General features: G+C 47.9%; 1 protein-coding gene across 1 annotated transcript; it reads left to right on the plus strand.

The window, feature by feature from the left end:
• Positions 1-165: 165 nt before the first annotated feature.
• PAICS (phosphoribosylaminoimidazole carboxylase and phosphoribosylaminoimidazolesuccinocarboxamide synthase) lies at positions 166-13,033 on the plus strand. Its single transcript, XM_040966813.1, has 9 exons — positions 166-354; positions 2,571-2,768; positions 4,991-5,169; positions 5,965-6,144; positions 6,235-6,348; positions 6,852-6,935; positions 7,754-7,934; positions 8,909-9,067; positions 12,746-13,033. The coding sequence occupies exons 1-9, from the start codon at positions 339-341 to the stop codon at positions 12,934-12,936; spliced, it is 1,302 nt and encodes a 433-aa protein (XP_040822747.1). The 5' UTR covers positions 166-338; the 3' UTR covers positions 12,937-13,033.
• The last annotated feature ends 235 nt before the right edge of the window (positions 13,034-13,268 follow it).

Here is a 13,268-nt window from a genome sequence, read left to right on the forward strand (position 1 = left end):
AGTACGTGCAGGTGGTGAGCCCCTGCGGACGTGCCTCCCCCCCGGGCTGTGCCGACTTGGTACGCTCCGCTCCGTGACTGGCTCGCGCCCGCGCTGAGGTCTCAGAGGGTCGCACTGCTGCGCCTGCGCGGCGGGAAGGCCTGTGAGAGAAGACCCTCCCTCCCGGAGCCCCGCGGTCATCGGATCCGCTCGCTGCCGGGCAGCCGTCCGCCTGCTCCGCCGAGCCGCCCTCCGCCTGCTCCGCCGAGCCGCCCTCCGCCTGCTCAACGCGAGCCGCGCTCCCGCCTCCAGCCCCGCCGACAGCGCCTCGCAGCCCGGCTCTCGCTGCACTCGGGACGATGGCGACGGCTGAGGGTGAGTGGGGGGCGTCCGGGCCGGCCGTCTCGGGGCTGGGGTGGACACGTGGCCCGAGGGCCGGAGCCCGGGCTCCTCGCTGCCATGGCGCGGAGCTGGCACGCGGCCTTAGCAAGTCAATAAGCTGTTGCAAAAGCAATTGCTTGGAAATCTAATGCTGACTTTTCCAAAGTCTGGGTTTTGCAGGTTCGTAGTGGAGCCGTTTGGAAAGCTGGCCAGCATTCGTGTAGTTTTAACTAGATTTCTTACTTTTTCAGTAAAGGCCGTTGATGGCTTTTGCAGAGCTCCACAGCCCGCAAGCAATTAAAAGAACCTTCCTCGCTTTATTGTTTTTGTTTATTGTCTTCGGGTAAGATAGTTCTTACCGTGTGTGTTGCTACAACCTGCACATATTCCTTCCGCCACGTGTTAAAGTCTGTTTATTTTTATTCAAAAGATAAGTAGTAGATTCCTTCCGCTGCTTCTCCGCCCCAGGTGGCTGCCTCGGCCGGAGCTGGGCTGGTCAGCAGCTGCTTCTGGCTCTCCCACGTGGGTGCAGGGCCCCATGCTGGCGCCATCCGCATTCCTAGGAATGCATTCCCGGGAATGGAGCTGCCGGGATTAGAACCTGCGTCCAAATGGCGCCAGACCCATGGGGCTGAGGCACGTTCTTTTAACACACAGGAAGACATAGTTAAGTTTAGATCAGGATGGCATGTAGCATGAAAAGCGTCCTCCTGCGACGCTGCCCCATTGGCATCCTGGTCTAGCATCCTGCCAACGGCCTGGGGCAAGCTGCAGCCGACCCGGTGCTTGCAGCCTTGCAGCCACTGGGGACTAAACCAGCTGACGAAAAGCCGGCAAATTTTTAATCAAATACTTTTAAAAATTGCAGACAGATCTAATTCTTCGACTCATTCTTCAACAGGATCATTTTCTCCTGGGCAGATTTACAAAATTAAGCATTTTGGGCACTTTTAGCACACCGCGCATTTGTTTTGATTGGAAAGTCAAAGTTGTTAAGAGCCTCTCCCAAAGGGCCACGGTGTTCAGGGCAGGGTTGATTCAGAGCTGGAAACCAGGAGCTTCTTCCAGGTCTCCCACGTGGGAGCAGAGCCCATCCTTGAGCCATCCTCTGCTGCTTTTCCAGGCCACAAGCTCCCTGCTTAGGGAGGGGACGTGGAGCAGGCTGGACTTGTTCTGGTTCCTACACCACAGGCAAAGGATTACCTGACAGACCCCCTGCTCCAGGCCATGGCTTCTGTCCCAGGGCTCAATCAACCTGGCCTAGAGGGCTTGAAGGATGAGTGAGGGAAGTGGAAAAGAAAGGAAGAATGCAGTCAGGCCTGGCAGACTTGTCGAAGGAGTTGGGGGGACATGAAAATTCCCTTGCAGTGGCTTCAAGAGTGCAGTCTCCAGGTGCCAGCCGCTGTAAGCAACGACCTGTGTCCAGGTCTTCCACGCTGAGAACAGGAGCCCAGGTCCACCCAGGCTCTGTCCTGGTAGGAAGCTAGAGCTAGGAATGGCCCCCAGGGACCCCGAGCTGCTAAGGGGCTGTCTTAACTGCTAGGCCACAAAGCCTGGCAGTAGACCCTTCTAGACTTCCTTCTCTGCTGGCTAAACTGGGCTAGGTGCACCACTAGCAATGTGTTCTCCCACTGTCTATCATGTTAGACTGACATGCCATGAGCTCGTGTTTAGTCTGTCTTCCTCAGGCCCAGGTCCCCTGGGAACAGGGACTCGGGAATTCCCTGGCACTAGCCTGTGCCGAGGCCAAAATGAGTCATGCTCTGGGGGCATGAGGTGATTGCCTGTCTAGAGGTCTTCGAATTTCTGTCGCCTATCAATGTCTTCTAGAATATTCTTTCTCATGATTAGGCCCTGCTTCCTGGTAAGATCTCACGGCATCCCAGTTGGAGTCCTTCCTGCTTGCCTCCTTAATTCCCTACGACTGTTAGTGCAGGAACGGTGTCACTGGGGCTGGGGAGAGCTAGGCCCGCAGGATACAGGACTGAGCTTCCACATGGGAGTGAATGGAGACACCTCCTTTGCCTGTTCACTTGGCTGGATTTTTAACCATTTTTGCCTGCCATGGAAATAAGCAAAAGTCTGGGGAAAGACTACTTTGTAGCCTATGAGGTTCTCTGGAGATGATTTCATTTTTATTAAATTATCCATTCCTCTTCATGTTCAGGAAGTTTCTTCCTGGAATCTGATAACATGTCTTATGTCCACAGTTCTGAACATCGGTAAGAAACTCTATGAGGGCAAAACAAAAGAAGTGTATGAATTGTTGGACTGTCCCGGACAAGTTCTCCTGCAGTCCAAGGACCAGATTACAGCAGGAAATGCGGCCAGAAAGAACCACATGGAGGGAAAAGCTGCCATCTCAAACAAAACTACCAGTTGCATTTTTGAGCTGTTGCGAGGAGCAGGTGAGTGGCTGTCTGGCCTCCCTGTGCGCGGACTCTGGCACCGTCTCTCCTTGATGGTTTTCATGAGGAAATGACATTTGAGTCAATAAGTGCTCACCAGTTGTATGTTCCAGGAAGTAGAGGAGTGGCTTCCACACCGCCCCCCACACCCCTTTTCTTGTGCACTGATCTCTTTCATGGAGAGATGGCATTTGATTAGTTTCACATTTGGATGTGTGTTGTAAAGTCAGGGTTTTTTTTTTTTTTCCAAAGAGAGAAGGGGAAATGGCTGTCTTCCATTCTCTGGTTCAGTGTCCAGATGGCTGCAGTGGCTAGAACTGGGCCAATCTGAAGCCAGGAGCTTCTTGCAAGTCTTCCAACTAGGTCCTTGGGCCTTGGCGCTTTCCCAGACCGTAGCAGGCTGCTGGATCTGAAGTGGAGCAGTCGGGGCTTGAACTAGTGCCCGTATGTGATACTGGTACCACAGGTGGAGACTTAGCCAGTGACAGCACAACGCCAGCCCCAAGTGCAGCTAATTTAAATCGAACCAAGAGCTTGCAGACTTCACCGTACACAAATCATTGGGAATACTATTTCTGTGCAAATAGTGGTACCATGTGCTCAAGCTGAGACGTGACATTATAAAAGTAAAAAAATATAACAAAATGGTTAGACTGCACCTGCCCTACAGCGGGCTCTTGAAGCTTTAAAATTGTTGGTAGGTATCCTTGATGTAATCTGCTCTTCCAGACACGCAGCCATCTGTGTCAGTCATCCTGTTACATGTGTCCAGAACAGCAACTCAGAAACTCCAACATGAAATGAGGGCTTTCCGCTCCCCCTGCCCTTCTAGCCCTGAGACCCTGGGTCCTCCCTCTCCCTCTTCCAGCTACCTCGCACATGTGGAATTAAGACATGCTCCTGATTGTGCGTGGTGTTTTCAAGGTCCACTCCTAACATAAGTATCAGTGATTGCCTTCATTCCTTTGACAGCTGGACATGCCCTAGTGTGGTGTGCGTAGCTCTGGGGTCCGTCCTGTTCATGTCTGCCTGCTCCCATGTTGCCTGTCTGGAGCAATGCTGCTGTGCACGTGAATGTACAAGCCATCTCTTGGTGTCCTGCTCTCAGTTCTGTTAGATAGAAACCTGGGAGAAGAATTCTTGGATCTTGATACGTTTTAGCTATTACACATTATTCTTTTTCAAGGCCACCATATAAAATACTTTCCATTGGAAACATCATAAGGAAACTTTTTATCCCTGTTTTCTAATACCTTTCCAATTAGACAAGGAACAAGAGCAATACAATACGATTATTTGATTTTTGCTTCTGACCCAAGCAGCTGGTGTTGGATACTTTCAGGATTGCTTGCTCGTGCATTGAGAGAGGGGCTATTTGTGCTTGTACCACGGAGTCATGCTCTACAAGGCCACCCATGTAGTGTTACACTATACAACACTACAGTCCTGAAGACAGAGCCTTTTTTTTTTTCCCCTTTTTTATTGGAAAGTCAGAGTTACAGAGAGAAAGATCTTCTGTCCGCTGATTAATTCCCCACGTGGCCACAACGGCCAGAGCTAAGCTGATTTGAAGCCAGAAGTCCTGGGTATCAAATGTGAGTGCAGGGTCCCAAGGCTTTGTGCCATGCTCACACTGCTTTCCCAGGCCTCAAGTAGGGAGCTGGATGGGCAGTGGAGCTGCCAGGACACCAATTGGCACCCGTATGGGATCTTGGCATATTTAAGGTGAGGACTTTAGCGCTATTGCACTGAGGCCAGTCAAGTCGCTGTACATGGGGTAATGACTTGCTTTGTGTGAAGATGGATATTCTACAGCGGAAGGACGGCATAAATGGTAGCCTCTGGACCTTCTGGCTCACTTTATAATTTGCCATGTAGTAACATGAAATGTTTAGGGGGCAGCAATGTAGCATAGTGGGTCAATGACATGTCATGTAACAGCTTTATGTCTGGGCTACTCCAGTTCCGAACCAGCTCCCTCCCTGCTGATGGCCTGGAAAAGCTACAGAAAGTGGTCCTATCCCAGGGCCACCCATCTTAGAGACCTGTATGATGATCCTGGCTTCACCGGGCAGCGCTGGTGGTTTGTGGCCATTTAGGGAGTGAACCGCAGGTGGAATATTCCTCTCATCCTTTACCTTTCTGGAACTCTTTCAAAACAAATCTGTAAAAATGAAGAGAAGTTCAAAGCCTTTTAAAAAATGTTTATTATTGATGTGCAGGTATCAAAACTGCTTTCGTCAGGCAGCACGGGGAGACGGCTTTCATCGCGCCGCGCTGTGAGATGGTTCCCATTGAGTGGGTCTGCAGGAGAATAGCCACCGGCTCCTTTCTCAAACGAAATCCTGGCGTTGAGGAAGGGTACAGGTTTAACCCACCTAAAGTGGAAATGTTTTTCAAGGTGGTTATTTCTGTGTCTTCACAATTGTAGTAGCAAAGTAATAGTTGCAAACCACCCAAATTTAAGCAATTATTAAGACTTTTAGGATAGTAAATATCATTCCACAAACTTGGCATGAGTAATGTCTATTCCTACTAGTGATAGAAAAGTTTTCAGAGTAAATGCCTATGAAAACCCTCTCTCTGTAGACCAGGCTGTGTAAGAAGAGCATCAGTTAGGAGCTGTTGCAGTGCAGCAAGCCACCTGCCATGCAGGCATCCCTTGTAGTCCGCCCCAGCTGCTCTGCCTGGGATCCATCTCCCTGCTAACGTGCCTGCGAAGGTGGTGGAGGGTTGCCCAGGTCCTTGGGCCCATGCCACCCCCATGGAGAGACATGGAGAGAGCTCTTCACCTCTGAGGTGTCATGGATTAGCAGACAGTGTCAGAGGCTTGTTGTTCTGTACACCTACTTATCAAAGCTGACGGTGAAGATGTGGAAAATAATTATGGGAAGATCTCACCGACGTACATTCAGCTTCCCTATTAGAGTTAGTAAGGAAAAATAAAATTCAGCGTATATAAATTATGAAGAGCTTATAAAGAGATGGAAAATTCTTTCAAATACTTGATGACTTAGAATAAGGTGCTTGTGTAAAAACTTAAGTAGCTGCTGAAAGTAAACAAAAATGAATGATTTAAGGAATATTATGAATACTGTTTTTAAAGAACGTGAATGGTTTCTGAGGAATTACTGCTTCGAAGGGAACGGCATTAGTCTTTGACTTTCCACTAACTGCTGCTCTCCCTCGTTCCCAGGATGATGCCAACAATGACCCACAGTGGTCTAGGGAACAGATCATTGCTGCCAAGTTCTGCTTTGCTGGACTTGACATAGGTCAAACTGAGGTGGACATCATGGACCGCACCACACAGGCTATTTTTGAAATCCTGGAGAAGTCCTGGTCGACTCAGAATTGTACCCTGGTGGATATGAAGGTGCAGAGAAAGCCAGCACGCTTGGACGGGAGCCGTGTAACCGAGCGGCGGAGTTGTTAGTAACTTTTCTTTGTGGTCTGCTGTTTCTAGGTTGAGTTTGGTGTTGATGTTACTACCAAAGAAATTGTTCTTGCTGATGTGATTGATAATGATTCCTGGAGACTCTGGCCGTTAGGGGATCGAAGGCTGCAGAAAGACAAGCAGGTATGTGACGCTCAGCCTGGTTGCCCTTTGCACACTCAGCGTGAGCAAGAAGAGGAGATACTGTAATGAAGGTATGCTGCTTCCTAGTGGGGGGTGCAGCATGAAGTTTACATAACCGCCATCTCAATTGGTCTTCTTAATAGGCTCATATAACAAAAAAGAAAAATATTAGTTCTGTTTGACTAAGTAAAAACTAGAGCACTGAGCAAATCTTCTGTATTTTTCCGGCTCCTTTTCTGTTCTTTATTGAGGGAAACAAAAATGGGGCAAGCCTACACACCTAAGAATTCTCAGGCTAGTGTAGAAAGCATGTAATCTTACATGACCATAGAATTGGTTTGCAGCTGGGCTGTCAGTAATTAGAAATGCTTTGTAGATGAAGATAACATTTCTGAGACATCACTTAGTGCAGACTCTTCATCATACCTGCCTGCAACTCGGAAAGCAGATTGCTCCAGGCAGCAGAAGATAATAACAATTTCCTGAACTTTGCAATTTTCTAGTCTTACCGTGACCTGAAAGAAGTGACTCCCGAAGGGCTGCAGATGGTGAAGAAAAACTTCGAGTGGGTTGCTGAGAGAGTGGAGGTGAGCCTTTGCCACCAACCTGTGTCGAGTTTGCTTCTGAGGAAGTCTTGTTTCCAAGGTGGGGGTAGTTGCCATGACTTAGCAGGTGGGTACACCTTTAGGGAATGTGCAGCGAGACCATCCTCACCTCTAACCCTTAGCCTGACAGCTAGGGGTCCCTGCCCCAGTAGGAGATACCTCACATTTCCTAGCGGCCTCTCCCAGGGCTTTTACCTCAGGATGGACAGAAATCCAAGGCATTGCTTTCATTTTTCATGTGTTACTACTGTAATTCCATGCAAGTTGAATGGGACTTGTGGTTATCCAAAGTTATAATCCCCTTTCATAACTGGTTACATGGGAATGCAGTTTGAGCTCCTAGCGTACTAGTTAGATTAATAGCATTATCTCTAAAACCTTTGTTGAACAGAAGACCCTAAAACCTTTACGATGAAACAGCTTGCTATAGTTTTTTTAATATTAATGAAAAGGTTTGAGTATTTATCTGATTAAGAGTATGATTTATTGGCGGGGACAAAACTTACTTTATGTGAAAGGCAGAGTAATAGAGGCAGAGCTCTTTTGGCTCCTGTCCAGGTGACTGCCACAGCCAGGTGTGTAGTGAGAGCTTCGCGCTTGCACATCCTGCACTGCCCTCCCGGCACAGCAGCAGGAAGATGGATTGAAAGAAAAGCAGGTGGGACTGGAACTAGTGATTTAGTGGGAAATGAGCATTGCAAACAGTGACAACACCTGCTTCCGGACGGACCGCAGTTTAGGTCTTGATTGGGAAGACCGCTGTCTTTAACCTGTTTTTTCTGTCTGGTTCTCTTTTCCAGTTGCTTCTGAAACCACAAAGCGTAAGCAGAGTTGTAATACTGATGGGCTCAACTTCTGATCTTGAGCACTGTACACAGATCAAGAAGGCTTGCGAAGGTTTTGGAATGCCCTGTGAGCTTCGTGTGACGTCTGCCCATAAAGGACCAGAAGAAACCCTGAGGATCAAAGCCGAGTACGAAGGTACACCTTGGATGATCCCGCACTGAGGGCACCTGTCGGCATCACAATGTGGATTAAGAACTTCACCGAGGTTCCAAAGGACTTCGTGGAGTGTGCTCAGCTCTTGTGTCAGTCGTTGCCAAAGAGCTTGAGATAATCAGGAGCTTGTACAAGAAATGGACAGAGCAAAGGGATTATAGGCTTGAGCAGAAAAACAGGAGCAGGGGCGGGGGGGTGAGAAGCTCTGGGATCCCCTCCTGCTCACCCGTCCCCACGTGGCACTCCTGATGCTCCTGATAGACCGTGGCCTGTCAGTCATCTGATGCCCAGTGTTGAGATGGGCAATCTCTGAGAGCACAGGACGGGAATGGTAGCACCCGCTTTAGAATCTAATGGGTTTGCAGTGGAAATAAAGCTGGCTGCTTCCACTGTAGTTACTAACCATGGGAGTGTAATTATTAATCTGAGCAGACTCATAGGGTAAGGGTCTCAAAATGTTAAAAAAAATAATGTCTTTGAAAGGCAAAGTTATAACAGGATGCAAGTGTCTTCGGACATTCCAGACTTCCAGCAGTACTGTCACCTTGACAATTAACCCTTTCACACCCTCCACTGCTTTCCTAATTGGATTAGCAGGGCACTAGTGCCTGATTTTAACTGGAGCACTTCAGGCTCGAACCAGCACTCAGAACGGCCGCCAGCATGGCAAGTGGCCACTTAACCTACTATGCCATGACAACAGCCATTGAATAATGCATTAAACCTGCCTTGAACTCCCAACAAGTGACAAGTCACCACTAAGTGTTCCTGACCCCTTTTTCGTTAAAGATTGCTTGGCGTCAAGAGGACCCCAAGTTGTCGCTCTTGATTTCTGGAAACCAAAGCAGAAAAGGTGTCTTTCTGAAAAAGAGATGCCTCATAAAAAAAAAAAAACACACAGACGTTTAAATCTCCTGTGAATGTTTAACGGCAGGATAACATTGTTGTTTCCCTAGGGGATGGCATCCCCACTGTGTTCGTGGCAGTGGCAGGCAGAAGCAACGGCTTGGGCCCAGTGCTGTCCGGCAACACCGTGTATCCAGTCCTGAACTGTCCCCCGCTCGACTCGGAATGGGGGGCCCAGGATGTGTGGTCCTCTCTTCGACTACCCGGTGGTAAGATAACTTTTTAACTGTGCTTTACAGCATATTCCAACAGGTACAACAGTAGCATGAACATAATGATGGAAGGACAAGTACGTGCCAGTCTGTCTCTCGGGACCTAGTTTTAAATCAAGATCATATTACTCGGGCCCGTCGCGGTGGCGCAAGTTGTTAAGGTCCTCACCTTGCACGCCCGGGATCCCATATGGGCGCCGGTTCTAATCCCGGCAGCCCCGCTTCCCTTCCAGCTCCCTGCCTGTGGCCTGGGAAAGCAGTCGAGGACGGCCCAAAGCTTTGGGAACCTGCACCCTGTGGGAGACCCGGAGGGGGCTCCTGGCTTCGGATTGGCATAGTATCGGCCGTTGCGCTCACTTGGGGAGTGAATCATCGGACGGAAGATCTTCCTCTTTGTATCTCCTCTCTGTATATCCGCCTTTACAATGAGAAAATAATAAAAATAAATCTTTAAAAAAAAAAAAAAAAAAAAGATCATATTACTCCTTACCCCAGGAAACTTAATAGTCACTTCTGAAAACCATCAGATTTCTGTGGGTCTTGAAGCTTATCTCAATATCTTGCTTTATGTGGCTGGTTTCCTCAGTTGGGAATCCTCATAGGAAGCTGATAATCTCTTCAGTCTGATTTCATTCTTCCTGTAGACTTTTTCTCATGGTATATGGTTGATTATATTCCGATGTGAGAGTGATTATGTTTTTAGGAAAGGGTAAAATATTTTAAAGACAATTTAAAAGACAATATAGTTTTTTTTGTGGTGATGTTGGAGCACGATCTGCTGGAAAAACAGTGCTGTCTCAGACTTTGCTCCCTTGTACTCTGGCATTAGAATCGAAGACTGCACTGCAGTAACGTGAGGCTAGTCCATGGCATGCATTCGGGGTGGGGGCAGGGTTTGTGAGCTCACCATCCGAATGGTGTATTCAAGGAAATAAAGAAAACTTCCCTACCATGGAAAATGGAAGGGAGATCCAAATACAAGACGCACAGAGAAGCAGTTTATGCCACAGCATCATAATCAAGCTCTCTGTAATCAAACATCTGATAACTTTTACATGATTGCCAGTCAGGCTCATTGCCAGCAAGTCACCGCAAGCCCTATGGCTGGAAGAGGATGGAGATACATAATCCAGATCCTAAACAAGAACTACCAACCCAGAATACACCCAGCAGTGCTCTCATTTGTATATGAAAATGAAACAAAAAGGCTTTTTTAAAGGAGGAGAGATAGGAAGATCTTCCATGGGAAATTCACTCCTGAAGTGGCTGCAGTGGCTGGAGCTGTGCCCGTATGAAGCCAGGATCCTGGATCATCTTCCAGGACTCCCACATGGTGCAGGGTCCCAAAGCTTTGGCCCATCCTCGACTGCTTTCCCAGGACACAAGCAGAGAGCTGGATGGTTAGTGGGGCCGCCTAGATTAGAACTGGCCTCAATATGGGATTCTAGCTTGTGCAAGGTGAGGACCCTAGCTGCTGAGCCACTGAGCTACTGCACCAGGCCCAACAAAAAAGCTTTGAAAGCAAACATTGAAATACTTCACCTGCACCCAACCAGCCCTACAAATTTTGCTTAAAGATGTGGCTGCAGACAAAGGATGGCATCTCACCAAAATGAGAAAAGCTTAAAGAAAAAAAACAGACATTTAAATCTGTTTAAGAAAAGCTTAAAGCAGTCTGTGGAAAAAAAAGATAACAATGAGTCCCTGGGGCTCTCTCCTTTGTTCTCTGAACTTTAACATTATTGCATTTTATTGGAAAGGCAGATGAGATTTACAGGGAGGAAATATAAAGATCTCTCCTGGTCTACTCCCTAAGTGACTGCAGTGGCAAGTGCTGAGCCCATCTGAATTCAGGAGCTTCTGTGTCTCCCATGCAGGTGCAGGTTCCTAAGGCCTTGGACCATCCACCACCACTTTCTCAAGCCACAAATACAGAGTGGATGGAAAGTGGAGCAGCTGGGATACCAATTGGTTCTTAAAGTTAGAGGATTAGTCAGTTGAGCCACTTGGTCAAGCCCCTGCTGAAGGTCTTAAAAGGTATTATTGTATCTTTGAGATGAGAGAAATTCTGTAGCCCTTTGGTCATGAACCTCAGCAAGAAGAAAGGAGAGGACAGTGGGCCCTGAAGGAATTGGTGTTACTTCACACAGAGCTTTTCATCATCATTGCAACAACTTCTATTTAAGAATGGGAAGCTGTTAAAAAGGCAAGAAAAAGTTTTCTGTCAGTGGAACTTAATTAGTTGGCATCCACTGTGGGATGCCTGGAAAAGTTTTACACAGATGCTTTGGTCTGAGCTTCCAGTTTAAATGAGTAAACCTAGCTGCCAGATTCTGGAAGGACTGTGGTGGGAGCTAGGGGTTGGCGTGTCTGTGTAAGTTTGAGCTTCCGTTTTATACCTTGCATTCCTTGCCTCGACTTGCCCGCTGTTCCAGCCTGAAGTGTTTCACCTTTTGTTTTTTTTTTTTTAATGTTTATTGTATTATTATTATTTTTTTTTTATTACAAAGACAGAGGAGGAGAGACAGAGAGGAAGATCTTCTGTCCAATGATTCACTTCCCAAGTGACCGCAACAGCTGATGCTATGCCGATCCGAAGCCAGGATCCAGGAACCTGGTCTCCTTCTGGTCTCCCACACGGGTGCAGGTTCCCAAGGCTTTGGGCCGTCCTCAACTGCCTACCCAGGCAACAAGCAGGGAGCTGGATGGGAAGTGGAGCTGCTGGGATTAGAACCAGCGCCCATATGGGATCCCAGCGCGTTCAAGGCGAGGACTTTAGCTGCTAGGCCATGCCACCGGGCCCGTGTTTCACCTTTAAACAAAAATTACTTCGTTTTGTTTTCATCTGCTTGTTCACTCTCCAAGGGACCGCAAACTGAGCTGATCTGAAGCTGGGAGCCAGCAGCTTCTTCCAGGTCTCCCACGCGGGTGCAGGGTCCCAAAGCTTTGAGCCATCCTCAACTGCTTTTCCAGGCCACAAGCAAGGAGCCAGAAGGGAAGTGGGGTCCATATGGAATTCCAGTGCTTGCAAGGCGGCAACTTTGCACATGGGGCTGCCATGCAGAGTCCCTCCTGTAGCCTTTTAGAGATAGTTACTGCGGTAGGAACGGAGAGTGTAGGGACAACAAGGCTTATGAGTGTCAGGCCACTTTGACTTCTCCCGCTCCCCAGCCTCAGCTGAGCTGTAACTCCTGTGTTATGTAGCTCTAGTTCTCATTCCCGGATCACCGCCAGAGCTGAGATGTACCAGAACCAGGAGCTTTTTTTTATCAGCCGTGTGGGCCATTATCCTGCTTTGCTAGGTCGGAGTGGAGCAGCAGGACACAAATCGGTGCCCACATGAGATGGCAGCACCACGTCTGGAGGAGTGTCTGCCACCACACCGTCTTGCTAGATCTGTTATGTCACATTTCTTGAAACTACTCTGGATTTGATTATTTTGCTTAACATTGTTGAAATAGTTCAAATGCATAGACCAAAAAAATGAGCCAGTAAATGATATCAAAACAATTTGAAACCCTCAAGTTTATAGAAATAGTTGTTTCTACCCACTTAATTCTCTTGCTATTTTTACATTACCATCTCACTGTGTCTTACATTTCTGTATAAAAGGGTTTGCTAGGTTGATTCATCATTACTGACCGCTCAGATGTCTCCCTCCACTGTTTCCCACAGGTGTCTGCTGTTCGACTATTCTTTCTCCCCAAGGAGCAGCTCGGCTTGCTGCTCAGATCCTTGGATTGAACGACCACTTGGTATGGGCCAGACTGCGCGCAAGCCTGTTGAACATGTGGATTTCCTTGAAGCAGGCTGACAAGAAAATCCGAGCATCCAGTTCCTCAGAAGGAACACCATTTTCTTTTTAGGAGGAAAACTATGATTTTCTAGTTTAACCATAATAGGGAAAAAATCGTGTGAGTCGTAAAGACAATTTTTTAAATCAAACAAAATTTCCTAATAAATTCCTGCCCATGTTAGTGAAATTACTGACATGGGCATCACAGCATAGTGTCCTTGGAGTACTGGCCTTCTCCCTGGTTTGTGGTGTTTGTCCCAGCAGGCTGTCCGTGAGGACTGCTGCACATCTGTACCTTGTTCTGTGGGGGCCCTCATTTTTGCCATTATAACTGGTTACTAGAGCTTCAACCGCTTCCGTGAACACGTTACCACCACTTAGAGTTCTGTTTGATCATAAGCA

The sequence above is a fragment of the Ochotona curzoniae genome, unplaced genomic scaffold (assembly GCF_017591425.1).
Source record: "Ochotona curzoniae isolate NIBS_2020 unplaced genomic scaffold, NIBS_Ocur_1.0 scaffold_4506, whole genome shotgun sequence".
Taxonomy (NCBI): domain Eukaryota; kingdom Metazoa; phylum Chordata; class Mammalia; order Lagomorpha; family Ochotonidae; genus Ochotona; species Ochotona curzoniae.